The sequence below is a fragment of the Aulonocara sp. 'chitande type north' Nkhata Bay genome, linkage group LG3 (assembly GCF_057382095.1).
Source record: "Aulonocara sp. 'chitande type north' Nkhata Bay isolate Kocher_YH1m ecotype deep benthic linkage group LG3, A_spYH_male_GT1.1, whole genome shotgun sequence".
NCBI classification, from domain to species: domain Eukaryota; kingdom Metazoa; phylum Chordata; class Actinopteri; order Cichliformes; family Cichlidae; genus Aulonocara; species Aulonocara sp. 'chitande type north' Nkhata Bay.
This window is the reverse complement of record NC_141346.1, coordinates 52738208-52759961: the sequence shown is the minus strand read 5'-3', so window position 1 is coordinate 52759961 and position 21754 is coordinate 52738208. Positions and strand designations below refer to the sequence as shown.

Below are 21754 nucleotides of genomic sequence, written 5' to 3'. Positions count from 1 at the left end.
ATAGTGGGAGGCTGGAAGTGGGTGGTACGCTTCCTCCTTCTGATGTAGACACGCTGACGCACGCACTGACATGTTGTGCTTTCTTCCTTTTTTTAGAAGTCATATTTTTCAGTACACATATTCTATTTTTTATGTAAAACAAATAACCTATGATAAACCTTCGCACAACTACTAAGACACATTTGTAAGTTTCAGAACTCTAACCAAACAAAATCTAACAAAAAGGGGCGTAAAGACAAAAAACAAACAAACATTGGCTGCTGCTGGTCCCCCAACAGCCGGTAGAATGTGCTGTGTGGAGTGAGAACGTGTTAAGACCTGCAGGTAGTCTGTAAGTATGTGAAAACGTTTAAAGGCTTGGACAAAGATTCACGTTTTATTGTCATGTACAGATAAAAAGTATAGCCACATTTATCCATAATGAAATTCTTTGGCTTGTGCTCCTCAGCTTTACATGAGCATATAGAGAGTGTGCAGAAAAGGAGAGAAAAAAAGTATTAAATATTAGAGCGTTGAGACGAGTTGGTATTTACGCGTTTGTGCAAGAGTATTTACAGGTTGTGCAAAGTTGTGCAACGAGCATTTAAGTGGCATTTGTTGAAGTGATGGTGTGCAGAGTCCTGTAATTGTAGTGAGTGTGTAGTGGTGTGTATGGAATATCAGCAGTTCAAAGGTCTGATGGCTTGTGAGTAAAAACTGTCTCTGTGTCTGGTAGTGCGGGTCTGGATGCTCCTGAGCCGCCTGCCGGACGGCAGGAGTGTGAAAAGTCTGTGGCTGGGATCCGCTGCGTCTTACTTATGCAGCATGGCTGGCAGTTCACCTCTCACCAGCCTCTGCAGAGCTTTGCGGTCCAGAGCATTACAGCTGCTGTACCAAGTGGCGATGCAGCCAATCAGAATACTTTAAATGGTGCATCGATAGAAGTTTGTAAGTATTCTGGGGTTCATTCTGAATCTTCTGAAGAAGAGCCGCTGTCTTGCTGCTTTTATGATCACGCCAACATGGTGTGACCAGCTCAGATCCTCGCCGATGTTGATGCCCAGGAATCTGAAGCAGCTGACTCTCTCCACCTCTGCTCCTTCGACGTGGATGAGGGTGTGGCCTCCTCTCTGCAGTCTCCTGTAATCCACGATGAGCTCCTTGGTTTTGCTGACGTTAAGCAGCAGGTTGTTGTCGCCGCACCATGATGTCAGGACATCTGCCAGCTGGTGGGCACATGCTTTGAAAACTCGACCTGGAATGTTGTCTGGTCCAGGAGCTTTCAGAGTGTTTACTTTCCTGAAGTATTTACACGCGACTGCCTGAGATATCTGAAGAGGGCAGCACAAAGGTCACAATACACCAACACAGTGTAACCATGTGCTTACATCAGGCTCTGCATCTCTGCACCAGTTGTAGACTAACATGGTCTTCTTGCAGCCAAGCAGGCGTAGACAGCTAACAACACTAGGTTTGCACAAGTCATTCACAAGCATCACTCCAACAGGATTAAAACTTTATTTTTTAAAAACAATATTTTACTGTAAAGTTGATGTTCAGTCATTTAAGAAGACAACATGATCAGATTTCTTGTTATGCTATTCTATCCAAGTTTATCAGGGACATTTTACCTTTTTAATGCTGCAATGTCTGAAATGTTGTGTCATTGCGTTTTTAGCTTGTGATGCCTTGTAGGACCTGGTGTCCTGAGTGTGATCACGTATTTATGAGCAAAAGGCACACGGGAACAACAGCTGTTGTTGCTTTCTACACATGCTATTGTTTTTGTAACCTTGAGATGTTTCAGCGTGTCGCAACATTAAGAGACAGTTTTTTGTTTTGCAAAGCTACCATCTGTGACCATTACACCGTGGTGCATGCAAATAATATTTTAATGATGTCTTGTGAAACTTGTACCTTCATATTTCATGTTTTTTACATGTTAGCGGTGCATGCCGTGGCTGTAGACCCAATTTAATTGTTTATACATTAGTTAAAAAAATAGAAAAATAACACCTCTCATGTCATTCTTGGCTGGTGTAGTCAAAGAAACGGGGCAGTGAGAGAGTCACACATGGCCGTTTTATATTTAATTTTGACTGCAGGTGGGAAGCAAGGTCACGTCATGTATGAGCATATTTACAGTAGTTTCCTCGCTGCCTGCCTCACTAGTTTTCGTAGATATCTGCAGTTTCTGAGTAAATGCCGCTGTGGAGCCAAATTCCCAAAAAAATGTTGAGACTCTGTTTAACAGTACAGATGTAAATGGGAACCTCGGGAATCTTTTCTTCGGAGGAACTCTGCCTCTTTGAAAATCCAGCTGAAAACAGCTGGTGGAATAAATGCGCTGCATCCAGTAACACTTGCTTTTCTAGTCTTTTGTTCCTATTTATTTATTTTTTGCTTTTTTGGGATGCGTTGCTGCCAACAAATTCAAACTGAGTTCATATTTTTCTTTTCATGAAATAGTAAAGCGTCTCAGTTCACTCATCTGATGTTTTCTTTGTGCTATTGTGAATAAAACATGTTTGAGATTTCCGCTTTTCTGCCCATCAGTCTTATTCCTTTGTCCTCTCAAAAACTGAAAGCACAAACACGCACGTCGGTGATAGCAAACAGGTTAAATGTTTGACACCCACATAAAAGTATTTACTTATATGTCCATTATCTTCATGCTACGTGTGGTTGGTTTATGTTGACCAATGAAATACGTTGCTGAGAGAGAGGAGGGTGAGGAGAGCAATTGAGGATGTGCAAATGAGGAAGGTCAAAAGACTTCTTCAATAATCTGAGGGGTAGGGTCAAGATTTGGAACAAATACCATGAAAGCGTGGATCCATCTTGGTTTGTATGGGTATTTCAGGGTTCTGGTGGTGGTGTTATGGTTTGGGGATCATTTTGGGGACTTTGGGCTTTTTTTTTTTAGCCAAATGTTGATTAAGCTGCCACAGCCTCCTTGAGAATTGTTGCAGGCCATGTCCATCCCTTCAAGACCACAGTATTCCCATCTTCTTCCAGCAGGATAACACGCCATGTCACAAAGCCCAACTGGTCTAAAACATCGTAAACTTAAACTTGAACATAACGATGAGTCAAATGACCATCACGGTCAGCAGATCACTGTCTAATAGAGCATCTTTGGGATGTGGCTAAACAGGAAAGTCACATCATGGATGTGCGGCCAACAAATTTGCTGCAGATTTGATGTTGTTGTGTCAATATGGACCAGAATCTCTGATGAATGTTTCCAGCATCTTGTATCTATGCAATGAAGAACTGATGCAGTTCTGATGGCAAAAAGAGGTTCAACCCACTATTAGCTATGTGTAAGTAACGAAGTAACTGATGTCCGACCCTGTTCTCCAGGCAGAGAAAGAGCATGGACAGCCACTCATACCTTCAAGCAAAGACTTATAAAAATGGACTGTCGTCTGTGGCACAATACATGGTTTAGTGGGGTAAAAAAGTTCTTTGTCATTGTCACCTCAGTGTTTTGAAATCAGCTGAGCAGGGCTGGATCTGACAGATAAACAGACACTGTGTGCTCATACAGTGTTCACATGCCCAGCCTAAAACCTTTATACACTTGTTTTTGCAGCAACTCCCCCTGCTGGCCAGTAGAACAAAGTGCAGGTTTACAACTCCATTGCAATGGCCTCACTTTTTAAAGATTTCACGCAAATGCGTCAGTTTATTTAAAGCCTATTTTTGTTTGCTATGACTTCACAGCAGCCAAAAAGGGAAAAATAGGTTGATCATTAAAAAAATGATAAAAAAAAAACCCAAACTCAGTGTCTGAAGCCTCATATAAGCTTTAGAAAGAGCGTTATTGTTCTGCCCTTCTTCACTTACATCATGAGATCCTGTTTCAGTGCTCATACAGGAACCTGACTATTGTTTTAAGAATGAGCTGAAAAACTGAGCTTCTGTACTTATCCTCGGGGAGTATCTCCCCCTGCAACCTCCAGTTTAATCTACAATGGGTAGGATTTTTTTGTTTCCGTCTTTCAGGAACAAAAACATGTTAATGATTCAGGTTAATACCTGCTCACTGAAAATACACACATCCAGATGCTGAGACAAGCTGCTCATTTCTGTTTGAGCAACTATTACAAGAAAGGCTGAGCGGGTTCCACATTATCACATCCAAAACACAGATCAACACACGTGTTTCCCTCCCCCAAACAAATCCATGTTTTTAATCTCTCTCAAAAAGTCTCTAAAGCTCAAAAGTTGTGTTGGAAGCCCCCATTTCCCCTGGAGCTACTTTGGACTTCACCTTCCTTCCTTCCTTTTCAAGGAAGAGCATTTCCCTCTCAAGGTGATATTTCCATTTGGTTGTGTTAAATGCCAAGTCAAAATAGCGCTGCACGGAGTTGACAGTGTGACGTCGAAGTTTGTAATTATTTTATTATATGTTCAGATGTTTACAGTTCTTGGAGTACTTACATCACTTCTCTCTTTACAAAGTTTGAAAGTTTTGTACAAAGACAGAAAACTCTTAATGCCACACATCAAAGATCTTTTATACAGCTTAACTTTAGTAAGAAAATGCCATCCAAAACATGTCTGCCAGCAGAGTTCATGCAAGTGAATATTTAGACTGACAAGGTGAAAGTTCTTTTCACATGCACCAACAATGGTAAAACAGAGGAGTATACGTAGGCTGTCGCAGTCACCCAGCACTAAAGCCCAGCAGTGTGCTCTCATCCCGACGTGTTTTCCACAGTTTGGGGCTTTTTTTGCTACCAAAACCTTGCATCCTAGTTAATTCCTGCACAGGTGACTCCGGATGGCAGTCAAATTTTCATTTGTACAAATAAGGTTCATGTTGTGACAAGATTACACTTGTTTTTCTTTCCATTTTATGAGTTACAGCAGATATCCAGGGAAAAGTCAGCTCTTGTTACCACTAGAACATCTTCCAGATTAATCAGCCTCCTCTGGTCTTCTCTTTCCAACGGGAATGCAAAGCCTCCCCTTATCTTCCTCTGCCTCAGCATGAGGATATCAATCCCACTCACATTTCTGGGTCCACGGTCGGGCAGCTTTTCTGAAGCAAATTCCGAAGATTTACTGCATTTCTTTATCCTGTCCACAGCACGCTCAATCAGCGTGGATCTGCACTGTCCCACAGAGTTACTTATTAGCAGGTGAAATTCCTTTTTATGCAAACACGGACACAGGTGTTCACCAGTGCAGCAGAGGTGCCCCACAGCACACGTCAAACCTGCAACAGGTATGAAACTTTCAACCGAAAAAAGGCAAGTGAAACTAAATGTTTTCAACCTGCTGTTAAGTTACTATGTATATGTTCCTTCAAGTCCATCTGCACTGCGAGCATTCCTCTGAACATGTGTGATTAGGAGATTTCCTGAGGAATTGTGTTTTCAGATACAAGGATGATGTGTTCAGTGGATTCTGGCTCCGCTTTGTACAGATCTCCAGGGATGGACTGAAAAACAGCAGTGTAAAAATGAGTATTTATGAGGACAGAAAGAGCATTTGACTAGACTTTTTTTCAAGTATATACCTTAGAATCTCTGTTTCCAGTCATCATCATTTCCTTGAATATTGTTGAAGGATCAGGTATCCTGGGACAAAAGATTTCCCTGTTCCTGCAACACACACACACAAAACCCCAACACATCATGTTTAGCCATGACTCTGACACTGGAAATACCTTGGAAGTACCTTGTGGTGTGAAATCATGTTACACAACGTCATATGGAAAATTTAAACCATCATTCAAATACTTTTCAGGGAAGTAGTACAAATACCTGCAAGTTCTTTCATTGATTTCAAGAACCAAAAGTGAGAACTAGGTTTCTTTGGTTTTTATTCCAGTATTTTAGCCAGGTAAGATAACACCAACTGAGATTCAAAGCAGAGTCGTTTTTATGTCTTGAAGTGAACCAATTCACCTTCTCCAAGAAAACAGCAGCAGAAAAGGAAGATGGTGGAGTTCGTGTAAAAAACAGGGACTCTTTGAAGGTCTAGTGTTATTTCTGTGTGTCTGCATGTTTGCTGTTTTATCAACATTTATTATAAATCTGGATTTCTTACAGGACAGTGTCTATAGGAGTATATAGTCTTTATTTTTGTCATTAATTCTTATCAAGAAAAATATTATATTTTTATTTAAGTTTTTAACTAATTATTAAAGATCTTAAATCTTATCTGAAAACATGTTGCACCTTTTACATGATTCACTGGCATTCAGTCAGGACAAACAACACACCCAGAGCATGTCAGGTGAACTGTAAAAAGCAGACCTCTCCTCAAACGTGCATGTTTGGACCCATCCTTTACACCACTGCCATCTTGAGGCCACCAGTGGATATGGTCTCTGGAAGCACAATTAACACTGAAGCCACTGAAATCTGGACTGGTAGGTGTTCAGCAGCTTGCAGTTGGTTAGTTTTTTGTACATGTGCATTGTGGGTAAATCTTTGGTGTTTGTTGGAAGACTGACAAAACATTAGCGTGCTAGCTAAGCTGTTGCTGGCTCTGCTTTCACTGCTCTGAGATCAGTTACCAGAAATAAGAGTTGTAGAAATAAGAGTTAGCGCTCTCATTTATCATTGTAAGAGAAGAGGTTTTTTTCTTAGTGACCACTTTGGCCGACATGCGTGATGTAAGAAACGTTTAAATTTAATAAAGTTAAGCAAGCTGAAACCATCACCTGGTCAGCTTGCTTAACTTTATTACTTTTAACTTTTTATACCAGGGGGTTTCTCAGAGATATTGAAAGGCACTTTCAATATCTCTGAGAAACCCCCTGGTTGACCTAACGTACAATTAACCCAGCTATTTTACTAATACACAACCTTCATTTTTCATTAATTATTTAATCCCACATATTTTCTTAAATCAAGTTAGACCATGCTCAGGTCTTTCATTTCAGCTCTGATTCTTTTTGAATAGATGAATATTAAAATACATGCTAAAATCATGATGAAAACCTATGATTTGATAGGATATGAGGCATTAGTGTAGATTAAACAGAACATGTATATGAAAGAAAGTGTTTAGAATAAGTCCAACCTTAAACATCTGCAGCAATAATATTAATTCATTTAGCACTGATGGGAAACATATTTCTGCAAAGTAAATCCTTTGATTTTTGATACTTTATGTGCAATTTTACAGTAATACAGTTTCATGTGAAGTATTCTTTTGCTACTTTTGCTAAAGCAGCAGTTTTAAACAGTCCTTCACTCCTCATTACAAGCTAGTGCTAAATAGTTAGAAACTATAGTAGTAATAAAATATTCAAATTCTATAGCCAGGATGAGGGCAGAAAGAGGCTGTCACAGCAGTATGTTTTGTAACTTCAGACGTTCACACAGATACGATATGAAGCTCCAGTATAAGATAAATATTATTTCCAACTATGGATCATGCACAGCTAGTCGAGTAGGTCCATGAATACAAATCCACAGCTGGAAAATGGCAGAGTAGGTCATATTTTTACCTATTTTATCGATGCAGCTCTACCTGACACACCAGTCTGTTGTGCTGGGAGAATCACTTTAGGTCTCAGTATAACCAGCTGATATTAGCTACTTGCCTATCTATTAGCATTGGCATTAATAGCGGCCAGTAAATGACACATGGGAAAAACACCCCACAACCATGCCATGATGTTACAGAGTTTCTTCACCAGAGGGCACTCTGAATCTTCCCTCTTGGCAACACATCACAAACACAACAACCAGCTTATCCAGAGTCATGTAGAGCACAAAAGAGTTAATAAGTGACTACATAAATGTAAAAGAAATCTATTTATGTTTTGACAACAAACAGAATATCTGATTTTTAAAATACCAAACATGAATATCAGTTTTAAAGATCCTGCATAGGCCAGGCTCTAGTCTGAACCTTTATTATTTTACCCTGCACATAGATCACGCCACAGACTCAATAAAGTTATGATATAAAAATGTGTGAAAGCTTTTCTTAGAGTAAATAAACTAAGCTGCTAAGTCATATGAGTTCATAGCACTATGGGAGGTTATAGTGCTTTCACTTCTGCTGTGTCTGTGTGTATAAAGGCACAGTCTGGCAGGAGAGGGTGAGAGGTTTTTAATCATTTGGGCCTATGACTAAGCCTTCTGCTATTTGCTACGTGTTTGCTGCAGGCCACACCTACCTGCCTGTGGCTACAGGTGGGGCAGTTTTGTCAACCTTTCCACTCAGAGGCATCGTCATTCTGTTTACTGATTAAACACTAGTCCTCAAGAGTCCTCAAGAGTAGCCACTCGCCATGGTCTATCAATTCTATTATCTTCTTTTCTTATAAAATCAAATTACACGAAAGTCACATCAGGAGATATTTTCACTACATGAAAAGCAAAGAGAAACTCAGCCCTCTCCCCGGGGCAAACATTTACTGACAGTGAGGAGGGGAAAAAACTTTTACAAGAAGAAACCTCCTCAGGTAGCTTCCATGCTAGTGTTTATTTGGTTAACTATTGCTTGACAGACGCAGTAGGAGAAGCTTCTTTTGACATTAGTCTTTTAATGTCTCTCTGAGTGCAATGAGGCTACTGCACAAATCATTCTTGACACTGACTAAATCAACTCAACAATACTGTATGCTGTGCAAAACCATTGTTTAAAACATGGATTTTGCAAAATCTGCACTTGCACACAAACATTCACTTTTGAAATCATTCTGGCACATACCTCTGGAAGCAGTAGCAGGACAGAATGACGGAGACAGAAAGAATAATTGGGACGACGATGGCGATCACAGTCAGCATCTCATCTGGAGACCTATTCTCCCCTGGAGTGAACAAGAGAGACTTCCTGGTAAAGCTTTTAGGAGATTTTCAACATTTTTGCACATTGTGTTGCACATAATATTGTGTATCACAGTGGTTTGCTAGTGTCTAATTTCTAATTGATGATCCAAATTCAGTGCTCCAAAGTTTACAAACAATACTTTTTGTAAATTCATTTTAAAATGTGCCATTAGACATGATGGAGAACAGCTAAAAAGCAAGGCTGTATAGAGCTTTCATTAACTAACAGATAGCTCAATCACCCATCACATGAATGCTGGGATTTTCTGCTTCTAGCCGTGTTCCTGTTGTACAACATAGCTCGAATTAGTGAGCCAGCACCTGCAAAACTATTCTTTTTTGTAGCACGGTACACTGCAACATCAGACACAGGCATTTTAGTTATTTATTTGTTTTATGGAGTGTGTAAGATTAATGTGTGATCCTTAAAATATACTGTTTAGTATACGACAGTGTTGCTTTGATTCCTTGTGTCCAAGTGACTGTGAGTTATTTTCTTGTAAACGAAGTTCCTGATGATGATGAGTCATTATTAAAATGACCCGACTTCACCCACCCACAGAACTTTATACACTAATTGGTGCATTTCCGATTGCAGCCTCACGCTGATTTGGCCTACATTACAATATCTGCACCAACATGTAGTTTGACACAAAATTTAAAGATGAAGTGAAACTTGAATCATTGAATCAATATGCTGTCAGTGATGTGATTAGTACATGATAAAAACACGAATATACAACTCTGTGTGCACATCATGGGATCTCATGATAATGTAGATATAATTATTTAAATATACTCATATTAATAATTAGTAATACTGGTTAGACAGTTACCGTGAGTTATGACTTCACTGAGGTCACTGGACAAAGGGATGCAGTATTGATCAGTCTGCACACTGTATTGGAATTTGTATTGGCAGTTTTTGTTATAGAGGATTTTCAGAGGTGGCTCTTTAGTGTGGAGAGTCTGAAAAATAAGAAGCACACAAAACCAATGTTGCACTTTGTCAGTATGGAACAACTGTAGCATTGACATAATATCTGGATTTAAGACAGACAAATGTGAAAATAATTTTTTTTCTGATATTTGATAGAAATGTTCAGCTATGAGATTATTCCAGCGTCTCATAAAACACTTAAGCAGAACGTCACAATGTGAGAACTTACTCTGACTTTATTGCACTCGGTGATGCAGACACTATAGTTTAATCCACATTTTCCAACAGCCGGACCTCGATCTTCCCATGTCAGGTCGAGATAGCCTTTATCTTCTGCGATGTTCATCTTTGGTAAAGGTATCACTGAGGAAATAACAAAACACTTGTTAAAAAAAAAACAAAAAACGTTAACATTTCGTATTCATTTTCACAGCTTGGAATGACATTAACAATAAAAAAATTAAAAATAACACCAACCAAATTTAGGTTTGAGGGTGTTGCGTCCAGTTTCAGTCTCCACGAGCACATAGATGCCAAAGTTAAGATTATTCACGTTTAGATAACAAACATCCTTTTCATGGCTGGTGGACCCATCACATGCTCTGATTTTATCATGTTCCTCTGAAGTCCTGTAATAACAGAATGAGGAGTTAACAAGAGAAGTGAAAAACATAAAAAGCTTTTTCACTTCAGCCAGTGACTCATGTGATTCCTTCAAAGTTCCCAGATTAATATTCAGATGAAATGTTAAATAATTCAAATCGGCACAAGATTCTGACGAAGCCACAAGCAGGTTTTAACAAAATACTGCTGTCCAATATTTGTCACTCTGTAACATCCATACACAGAGTACTGCTACAGAAATGTATTGCAGTAGTTCATTTTCACAGAACCCCTGACTAATGATGTGCTGATTCACGGCACTAATCCTATATTTTTTCTTTAGATAAAATTTCGCTCCACACAGAGACTGCGTTACATTTCTTTTGTTGTTTGCAGCTTTTATGCTCACCTGTAGCTGATGTTCAGCTTGACTGACTCATTGACTGGTTTCCAGAAACACTTTGTTCTGTGAGACTCAAGTGAACATCTGAAGTCCGTCACCAATTCAGCTGTAAGTACAACAAAAGAATTAAGTCACACACATAGATATATATTTAAAAAAAAATTATTCTAGAAGGACTTAAGTTATTATATATCAGCATTTCAGCTTTCTGGTACTTACTGCGGCGCTTTGAAGATTTAATGGTTTTGATCACAGGTCTGCTTTCCTTCCAGTGACTACACACAGGATCTAGAACAGCTTGAATGCTGATATTCCAGTGATCAGAGTGCTCATCTTCTGTGAAGTACTTCACTGTGAAATGATTAACTAGGCTTCGGGGCAATGGCTGGAAAAAAAAAATATATATATTTAGTGAAATTTAAATAATTCTTAGTTCTCCAGCACTCTGTCTGATATCCACTTTAAGGGCACTTTATTTTCATAAATAGAAAACATTTTTTTAGATAAATGACGCTTTTTGTGTTTTTTTAACTTAACTTTAGGGTTATTTACAGCGCTGTATTGTTCAATATAAATGATGTTTTATTTATTTATTTATTTTAACTTATCAGGTCAATAAATTCACCATTGTGAAAAACTAGAATTTGATTAATATTTTGTTTGTTTTCATATTATCATTAAACATGTTTGGACTAATTTGCCATACGTTTGATGATAGTAGGTCTATGGTACATGAAAAAAATGCCAGATAGGTCAAGTGGATATTCTTTATAGATTTGAAAACTGTCATTACACATGGAAAAAACAGTTATTAATAAGAACTAATACCAAATACAGGTTAAAACTTTGTTTCACAAATCTAATGTCAGCCTGTCTCACTGCTGGCTTTCAGTTCAATATTACCTCAACTGACTGCGGTAGTTCATATCTGGATACTGCATATTTGACTGTACAGTTTTTCGGGAGATTGTCTGGCTTCTTCCAGGACCAGGACACGGTCACTTGAAATTGGTCATCCCACCTATATGTCACATCTGTTGGTTCGGGAAGTTGATAATCTGCAGGTATAAGAAGAGCCGTTACTCCCAGCTTTGCATAAATGATCAATGCTGCTCAGAAACGATCGTGGTGGGCTACCACCGAAGCCAGAAATGACATTTCCCACGAGCTCTTTCACAACACTCGCTGCAGTCTGCAATTAGTTCCTTGTGACACTCATTGTGACACTGATGTGTTTTGTAATACCTCGGACTGAAGCTGAAGATTGTAAAGCTGTAACTGTTGTCATCATTATACATCATTATATATATCATTTTTTGTGCTTCTGTTATGCAATAATGGTAGTTGATTGGCAGTAATTTGGCAAAGTCATCTCCAAAAACCGATGATCAGATTTATTACCAGCAAACTCACGGAAAATGTCATTGCACCTAGGAATACCTAGGAAAAATGAAATCATTTAATTGCGCCAAATCAGGGAAATATCCAGCATGAAAATCACCTGACTGTACATGAACTGGGGGACATTCCTCACATTCCCCCTCCACCTCTGTTTTTACTATTAGATTGGTTGGAAATGCTCTTGAATCATATGCAAAATGTCCTCGGCACCACCCACACATGGAGTGTTAGGGTGTAGTAAAATGCGCTGATATCCACACTGGGCATGGAAAAGGACAGCAGTGATTCCTAGTAGTTTTTAAACACATGATTATAAATATGAATGTGTCATTTTAAATTCATTTGTCATAAAAATGAATGCGTCTTTAGATTTATCTTACAATCACACAATAAAGTGCAGCTGCTCGGCGTTGAAAATGTGACGCTGACGTTTTCTTCGGATTACAGTATATGTGCACAGGCTTTTTATGCAAAGTGACACAACATAATGGGGGATATCATATCTTAGACAGATGTCCTGGAATCAAAAATAATGGGGGAGATGATTTAATTTAAATGCTATGAGACATCCTTTTAAATTTTGCCTCAGCTCTGTCATTGTTACACTTTCACTTGCGCAGGTTACCCCGCAACTGGTTGCGCTGCGCACCTGTAAAGTGAAAGACAGCCTCTTTAAGCGCAAACTAACCGTTAAGGTGCACTTGGTAAAATCGAGGGAGACTGAGTGAAGTCATAAGAATAAGAAATATACTCTGAATTTATACTCAAACAGAAAGACATCAGCGAATGTGTTCCAAAGAGCTCTCTGAATTAGCCAGATCCTTGGAGATAACTACCCTAACACATTAACACATTTTGTTACTGGGGATTAGAATTAACAACGCAAAACCACCGAGGTCAAGTTTAATGTGCTTTCCAATTCGTTTATTCATAGCAATAATTCATTACATGCCAATAATAACAACAATAATAATAATAGTAATAATACCACTTAGTGTAATAGGGTCAAGACCCTTAAAGTAACACTTCACCAAGTGTTATTAGTGCAGCGGAAAGGAAATGCTCCTTGAAGAGGAAGAAACCTCAGGGTGGGATTCCCGGATAAGGTGAGAGGAAAGCGGAGACAGAAATAACTATAAATAAATAAAAATAAAAATACGCACTTACATTTAAAATTTAAATATTATCTGACTTATGCGTTAATTTATTATTTTTTACAAGGGCAAAAACACACAAACTACAACCACAAAAGTGCTTTAATTTAATTGGCAAATAAATAGCAAGTTGTTAGAGAGCTCGAGACGCTCGGTTAACGAATAACGCGCGTGCGTCTAAAACATGCTAATTAAAGTCTGGTTTGACGGGCTGGGTACGCTCACCGACAGGTTCCCTTTAACCGAACAATTTTTAGATGTAGACTATTATTAAAACTGGGATAACAACTAATGAGTGTTTTACCTGCTTTACAGTTGAAAGTCATGGTGGTCGCGCAGAGAAAGATGAAAAACTGCTGAGCGACAGTCATGTTGCCTCCAAGCGTCCGGACTTTATTCCTGGAAGCGTTTCAGGAGCTCGTTTGATTCCCTCTAGGAATCAAAGTAGAAAATAAATGTATATATATCTATGTAAAAGGAAAAAATACCGGCGACAGACCGTCTAGGTTAAAAGAAAAAAAGGTTGTTTTTTTTCTAAAAAGTGAATGGAAACCGGGAAACGAGAAAACGAAGCCAAAACTCCAGCTACACCTTAACTGTCTCCGTGCCCACTGAACCTTACCGGGAAGGTCGGGGCGGAGTTGTTTCGAGTGGGAGGAAACTGTAATGACAACGAAGCTACGACATGTCACGGAGTGAAAATGCGTCAGCCTCGGTTACCAAACGCTGTCGGAAACGGGAATCCAGCGTCCATACAACAAATCGTTTTGGGGAATAAAGGAAGCTGCTCCCGTCGCTCTCTTAATGGGGGCAACATTACGCATGCGTGTGATCTTAAGTGCGATATATCAAACCGCAAGTGTCCATCCATTCCTCCAGGAAGTCGTCAGGCCCTAAATGAGTCTGTGAATCATTAAGCTTATTATCTATGTGGTAATGGCTTTATGCTGCAACAAACAATATAGAGTGGGCCAAACTGATAACACGGGTGCAGGAAAGGCCAAGAAAAACATAGATAGTTGTGTTAGACTTCAGATTTATTCGGTTATGGGTCAAGCTCAAAGCCCATAACCGAATAAATCTGAAGTCTAACACAACTATCTATGTTTTTCTTGGCCTTTCCTGCACCCGTGTTATCAGTTTGGCCCACTCTATATTGTTTGTTAGACTAAATTAATGCTACAGTAATTGCGGTTGTAAAGAAAACTGCTGAAAACTTTGTGGTGGATTTCGCCTGTTTCAACATGCAGAAAGCAGCCGGTGGTTGAAAGAGGAACAAGCAAACCCCAGCGAGGGTTTCCAAAGAGCGCATGAAGCCTGAAAAACCAAAACCTGTGAGCGAGCTGCTGCTGCGACACTTCATGTGTGGTGTGAGACGTGATAGTATAATCCAGTCATAAACCCTGTTTCTCACTAGGACAAGCAGAATCGAGTGTGCAGACAAAAGCCATACATTTTTTTGTTTGCACGCTGTACTTGCAGTGATTTGTGAATAATTTTATCATCTACGTCTTCATGCATTTGGAAAGTTTTATCATGATCGTCTCATGTAGGATTTGTTCCAGGCCTCATTTCATGATGGCTCAAGTGTTTTGAACAATGAGGCTTGCTGACAGGCAGTGTCACACCTAACAACTTTTGTTTTTTAACTTATGAAGCGAGGCTGGTATATATATGAGGAATGTGCTTTGGTACTGTCTTGGTGAAATATGTTTTCTCTTAAAAAAATGTTGCTGACATTAAATGAGCAAAAATCAAATTTCTCATTTCATCGTTTGATTCAGTTACTGACAATTCTTTTTTTAAAAGCCTTTTAAATAATATCCAGATAACTGGGTTTTACTTGTACTTACACTGGACACAGCCTGTATACGCTCCTCCTGTGCTTTCCCAGCTGTGATGGAAATGAAAATGTTTTGGGAGACTGTTTATGTTGGCTTTAAAAGGCCAGTGCGGCGTCCTCAGCCACATCTGCGGAGAAAGAATGTATGAGCGATACTAAAAAAGCCCTACAGAGATCTTTTCAACTACTGTCTTTAAGTTCAAACATCATTTTAGGCAAACGCAATGAGTATTTCCCCCCCACAGGTTTTATTGAAAAAGGGATTTTACAAAGGAAGTTTGACAAGCAGCTTCACCTCAGTAAACAATGCAATAAAAATGACAAACAGAAATCTCTGCTAGGACGGATTCTGGACCAACAAGAGTCCAAAAAAGTGGCTATATAATACACCATACATACAATACATATAAACATACATGGATACAGAGTTTATTTTACAGCATGTTGACAAATTATGTACATCTGCTTAAATATTATTTATCTGTCTGCTAATTTCAGTGTAGCACTTGTGAAATACTGTGAATAACCAGCATGTGAGGCTTCTTATTACTCAAGATAAAGGAGTCTTTTCAGAAGACAGAGCACAAAGGCACTGGATCCAAAATCAGGTCTTTAATAACTCAATGCACTGAAGTAAATCTCATCACAACGCTGTCATCGCTTTGTCAATTTCTCATTTCAAATGTCCAAAAATAATAATATTTCAATGATTGTTTTCAAGCTGTAATAGAATTAGCAATCTATATTATGCATTCACGCGCGCACAGTCCAGAACACTGTTACTCCAAAGGGATTTTGTTTTGTCTTAACAATGCACTTGACAACTTTTAAACTACACAAGCCACTCCTGTCAGATTTATTCCAACCCTGAGCTCTGTCTTGTCTTCACTGTGACTTTGGAGCAGTCACAAGAGGCCTGCCATTGAATAAACAAGGTAGTAACTTTGCCCTGATGCTCTATAAGCTGTTGCTCTTTAGTTGTGACTTATCTGTTTATCACCTTCTCCTCAGTCGTCAGGAATGCGCTGCTAGCACATAAACATCGACCCTTTGCCAGACAGAGTCTCGAAATGCTTTCAGTTAGTGCCTTTTATAAAAGAGTTGAACTAGTTGAGCCGGTATGGTAGCACGAAACCTCTCGCCACAAACACTGAGACGCAATCTAAAGGTGCTACTGTCTTTAAAAAGGTGACTCAAGTTGTAAAAGTTGGGACGGAGCGCAGTGTCCTGCATAGATCTAAAGGGCGGCATTGCAAATAGAAAATAGAAAAACTGTTTAACCAGCAGTCAGTCTGGCAGTTTGCTGTAAAGGTGGGGGGGGGGGAAAAGTGCAATGCAGCTGAGCGTAACACCTAAACCTGACATGCAGACACGTAAATGGTGTTGCTGTAATACATTCTCAGAATTACTGCTGCTGTGGTTTGAGGACTAAATCTGAGTGCTGTGCCGCAAGCTGTTACCCCCACCGTCCACTGCACATTCAGCAAAGATGCCGTTGATAGCCAAATGGCATCTTCACCAGGGGGAATGTTTTGGCATGCATAGCTGGGCAGATTTGCACTGACAAATTCCCTGTTATAAACCAATCCAGGTCCTCAAGGGAGAAGTGCAAGGATATACAGAAGTGTGGGTGGCCGCAAGAGACGGAGGGTGGTGTGCAGGAGGTCAACCGAGGTCAGTGGACGTCCCGCTGATGGCACGGAACACATGGAGGGAGTTCTGTAGTAGCGATCGCATCATATCCTCCGGGTATATCTGGGGTCAAAGCAAAACAAAAGCACAATCAGTGTCAGACACACACTTTGAGTACTGTGAGTTGGTGTTCTTCACATGCAAGCTGAGTGCACACTAAAGCTGGACTTTATAGTACTGCACAGTGGCCTACACCACAGTGGGTGATGGTGCACCTGCATCGCCCTGCCCTCACCAGAGACTAAGATCAGAATTTTGGCCATAATCTTCAACAGTGGGGTACTTTTTGTCAAATGCAGAATATTTCAGAATGTACTGAGTCAAAGCGCAGACTGTGGGAGATGTGAAAATGGCATAAGTCTGCACTGGCAGAATAATGGCTTAATGGCACTGTGAGCAAGCTAGATACATTTACAGGATAAAACATTGTGTTTAACGGATGCATTATTCTATGGTTGATCAATAAACTGTGTTTATGAAGCATATTAATTCCAAGCAGCAAAAACACAGTTTTTGTGTACTGTGTTGCCACAAAGTGCAGATAGTTTTCTGAGAAGGTCATGCAAGGCAAGGCAAGGCATTTCATTTATATGGAACCAAACACTACAGTCATTCAAGGTGCTTTACAAGAAAAATGAAAAACAAAAATAACAGGATTTTTAAAAAAAGAAGACAGAAATAATATAAATAAAAACGACAATGGTAACAATGATGGAACAGCTACTCGGTTAGTTGAAAGCAATAGTGAATAAAGCTGGTTTAGCTTCTTTTAATTTCAATGGATACAGTTGGAGAAGTCCTGACCTCAGTGGGCAGCTGGTTCCAGCTTTGGGCATCACACTGGCTAAATCACCCCATTTAGTTTAAGCTCTGTGACCACTAGGTGACCAGATCTTGGAGAAGCCTACCACATCTGTATCTTAGACATCTTAGGCATACATTTAACAACCAGTAAAAAATTATTTTTATTTTTTATTTAAAATAAAAAACTTTAAATTGAATTTTGTATTTTAATGGAAGCAATGCAGGGAGCTGAGAATTGGAGTGATATCCACTCTCTTCCTGGATTTTGTTAAAATTCTAGCAGCACAATTCTAGGCTAACTGTAAATGTCTTGTAGTCTTTTTAGCCAGGCCAATAAAGTCAACTCTATAAGAAATAAAGGCATGAATGAGCTTCTGTAGATCTTGCTGAGGACATAATCTCTCAGTTTAGCTACTTTTGTGAGATGCCAAAAAGCTGATTTAGTTACAGCCCCAATACGCTCAGTGAATCTAAGGTTCTCTTCCATGATTTTTTCCCACACGTTGCAATCGTGTATCCTTGTGTCCAAATAGGATAATCTCTGTTTTGTTTTCACTTTTTCAAGGCACAAACATAGATAGCCAAATAAATCTGAGTATCATCTGCATAGCAATGATAGGCTGACTTGTATTCCTGAATGATGTCACACAAAGGAAGCATATACAGATTAAACAAAAGTGGCTCAAGAACGGACCCTTGTGGGACTCCACGCAGTATTTTATGCAACTGAGAAGTATTAATAAAGACAAAATAATCTATATAAATAAATAATAATTATACCTTCAAGGTATGAACTAAATCATTTAAGGATTGTTCCTGTGGGACCAACTGAATGTTATAATCTAATAGTATGTTATGATGCACAGTGTCAAATGCTGCACTAAGCTCTAACAGTACCAGCCCCACCCACCTGCTGTTGAAACTTTATGTTTGAGAGTCTTGCAATAAGAAGAAAGTAGGTTTAAAGTGAGAGTGCTTCACCAAGGCGCATGAGAAAAATAAGGATTTTTTTTGGCCTGTCCCGTTTGCTACTTTTACAATCAGAATTATTATGTGAAGGCCAAGAAAGATGCCCAATGGTGTTTTTCTCAAGTGGATCATTATGGCTTAAGGGTTCTTTTGTCTTGTGTCTTAATCCTGTCCAAAAACAGCAGATGGCTGCCCCTCCCTGAGCCTGGTTCTGCTGGAGGTTTGTTCCTGTTAAAAGGAGGTTTTTCCTTCCCACTGTCGCCAAGTGCTTGCCCAAACTTGAATTGTGATTTCAGGTAAAGCTGCTTTAATAGAATCCAAGAATGTAAATGAGCACAATAGGTTCCCTTTGAAAAATTTGACATACGGTGACATATATATTTATAATCTAAAAAATATTCATATAAAAATAATAGAATAATATTAACTAAGAGGCCCTGTAATAAGTCAAAAACATCATCCGTCATTCCAATGAAAACTAAACACTGGAAAGGGTGATGTCACTAAAATCTGCACTCTTAGTGAAAAAGGTTATGAAGAATAATGTCTTATCGACTTAAAATGCATGTCACTTTATTTATTTTATTAAAGATAAAATGCAACAACATAAAAATTACTTTAGCTAGCAGATATTCATCCAGGCAGTGTCAGAGCTTTCATAAATCAGAGGAAGGTCGTCGACAGCTTGGCATTACTATGATCTATTTGAGCCTCCCCATATGGAAAAGAAATAGAAAAAACTTATGAAATACTTGCATAAGATGTGGCCTACTTCATATAGTGAATCATATAAGGCTTATATGATTTACTCATGAAAGTGGCCACTTTCATATATTGTTTTAGTAAGTATCCAAAACATACAAGTTTCATTTATATAATTTTTCAAGGGATCTTACATCTGTTTTCACTCTTGTATGCTTTTCATACAAGTTTCGCACAAGACAGATACAAACTTTATAAGATATATCTATCTATCTTTTCCATATGGGTCAACAAGCTATGTCGAGGAATATTTACAAAAAAGGTGCAACAGTAAAGCAAACAAAAGCAAATATTTCTTTATTCCACAGATGATTCAGCAGTCAGTGAGGCTGCACAGCATCCTCCGGGTGTTCCCCAGCTGTCGATGACCCCGCAACAACAGCACCTCGCCTCAAATCAACAGGATCAAAACTTTGACCATTCAGTGCAAAACTATATTTGTTTTATTCTAACAAGGAGAGAAGCCTTCCTACTAAAAACACACCCATGTGACATAAGACACAAGGTGACAGATGGCAGCCAAGTGGATGGTATGTTTGCCTGTAGTCTAGTTTGCTTGGGAATAATTCAGATGGCAGAAGATCCCTTTTTTTAAATTGGGATTCTGTTTTTACATATGCGGACACGCAAATAGTCAAACCTTAACCAGGACACCAGTGTGACTGTAAACAGGATTTGATTAAAGATGTCTCTCATTTGCATGGTTTTCAGCGCCATCAGTAGTGCTATTGATGACAGTGTGTCCCAGTGTGATCTGACAAGTTTGTCAAAGGAGGAAGTAACTGTGTGCAAAATGTGTCTCGTCTGCCAAACCACTTTTAACCTCTGAATGCATTATAAAGATCTTTCCAGCTGAATGCATTTTATTTGACATTAAACAAGCATTTGTCGGATCCATTCCTTTTAATCCCGTTTTATTTCTAATTAGGACCTGACTATTAACCACCCAGGTATCGATTGCTGCTGGAATGTTTTTGGGGATCCAGATAAATGTATTTAGATTACTTTTAGATTTAACCATAAGGTGTCTGGAAGAAATTAACCGCAAAAGTGCACAGTCATCATTAATGTTAATCAAACACATACTTAAAAAAAAAACAAAATCACACACAGTCGCACATTACCTTGGGTTTTTTCCTTAAAGCTTAAGGCCAGCATAATGGAGAGAAAAAGTCAGACCAGTTAGTTTGGTTGCATCAAAAATCGGCAGGCACAAAAACAAATGAAAATGTGGCCTAACAATACCAACGGGATGTGTGGCAGCTGTGCAGCAATACATCATGACTTATCATTTACGGGAAGAGACGTCAAACTAATGCACAAATGCGATGAGCAACACCGACCAGTTTTGTCATGCATAAAAACTCATTTATCGCTGTTACAGTTGCAACACAGACGTGTTTCACAAGAGCCGACTCATTTGGTTTTTTTAAGCCGAACATTTTTTGGTTTAGCCTAAATTCTACTGTCAAGGATTTTGAAGACAAAGGACACAAGCAGTGTTCTGTAACGCTGGGAATAATTTTTTCTAGGAACTGTTTCTTCCCACTGTCACTCATCACATCTCACTTCCAGTTTGGTTGTGCCCAGTGGTGAAAATGAGGAATCAAAAGTCTGCTTCTGAAAACCGCTCTGTGAGTTATGTAACCGAAAGGGTCAAATAATCTCAACATACGCTTTCACAAAATCAGGCCTGTGTTCATGAAACTTAACTTGGCTCACGTTGAATGATAAGCGCACCAGCATTCCCGTTTATATCGAGCATGAAGCACAGTTTTTCATTGTTGACCCTGACTAGGGTAACTCTGAATATCAGCCTAAAAACAGGCAGCTCGTTTGCCGATGTGGACATTTGCCCAGCTTTTCAGATATCCACTCTCCACACCGGTGCAAAATCCAGCACACAGGCATTGCAACAGGAAGTGACTTTTACACATGAATCTTTCAGTGTGTGTCCAGCATATAAAGGTTTAGACTCTAAGACAGACTCTTTCTGAAGTGAATTGGGATCGGTCCCTGGAAGTCCTGTTCTGACCTTTTACAGCTGCGTGGTTTCATCCTGCACCTGACAGCTGTCCAGCAACGACCCAGAAACAACCCACTGCACAAAGTCACTTTTGGACATACAATTTTGCTCTACTGAAGGGGTTGTTTTATAACGGCAGGCGTCTATTATACTTCTAGTGTTGATGTCCATACAACCTCCGTGTTCGGGGTATTTATAATCCAAACATGGTCGTTGTGGACGCCTTTTAAATGTCAAACTTAGACTCATTTTCGATATCGTTTTCGTAATGCTTCCACATGTATAGACTCTGTATTCCCATGTTTCCAGATGGGCTGTTAAACTAAACAACAGTGAGCAGCTGCTCCGGGGAGCAGAAATGTCCTGAG

General features: G+C 39.2%; 2 protein-coding genes across 5 annotated transcripts in view; both read right to left on the bottom strand.

Moving 5' to 3' along the window:
- Positions 1–4372: 4372 nt before the first annotated feature.
- On the bottom strand, positions 4373–14060 carry LOC147336178 (interleukin-13 receptor subunit alpha-1-like). Of its 2 annotated transcripts, XM_086285228.1 has the most exons (11): positions 13913–14060; positions 13595–13722; positions 11639–11793; positions 10955–11120; positions 10742–10841; positions 10207–10358; positions 9959–10092; positions 9626–9758; positions 8671–8770; positions 5513–5597; positions 4373–5434 (listed from the first exon to the last, which is right to left on the bottom strand). In XM_086285228.1, exons 2-11 carry the CDS (start codon positions 13659–13661, stop codon positions 5342–5344), a joined length of 1185 nt encoding a protein of 394 aa, XP_086141354.1. In that variant the 5' UTR covers positions 13662–13722; positions 13913–14060; the 3' UTR covers positions 4373–5341. The 2 variants fall into 2 exon arrangements, with proteins under 2 accessions (XP_086141354.1, XP_086141353.1); XM_086285227.1 differs by lacking the exon at positions 13913–14060 and having other exon boundaries at positions 13595–13902.
- Positions 14061–15358: 1298 nt separating this feature from the next.
- dock11 (dedicator of cytokinesis 11) overlaps positions 15359–21754 on the bottom strand; it is a 79933-nt gene continuing 73537 nt past the window's right edge. For 2 of the 3 annotated variants that reach the window (XM_086285224.1, XM_086285225.1), the window contains one exon: positions 15359–16888. In XM_086285224.1, coding sequence (XP_086141350.1) covers positions 16799–16888 — 90 coding nt within the window. In that variant the 3' untranslated portion in view covers positions 15359–16798. Of the gene's footprint in view, positions 16889–20484; positions 20505–21754 lie in introns of all 3 variants that reach the window. The other variant, XM_086285226.1, reaches the window with a different exon arrangement.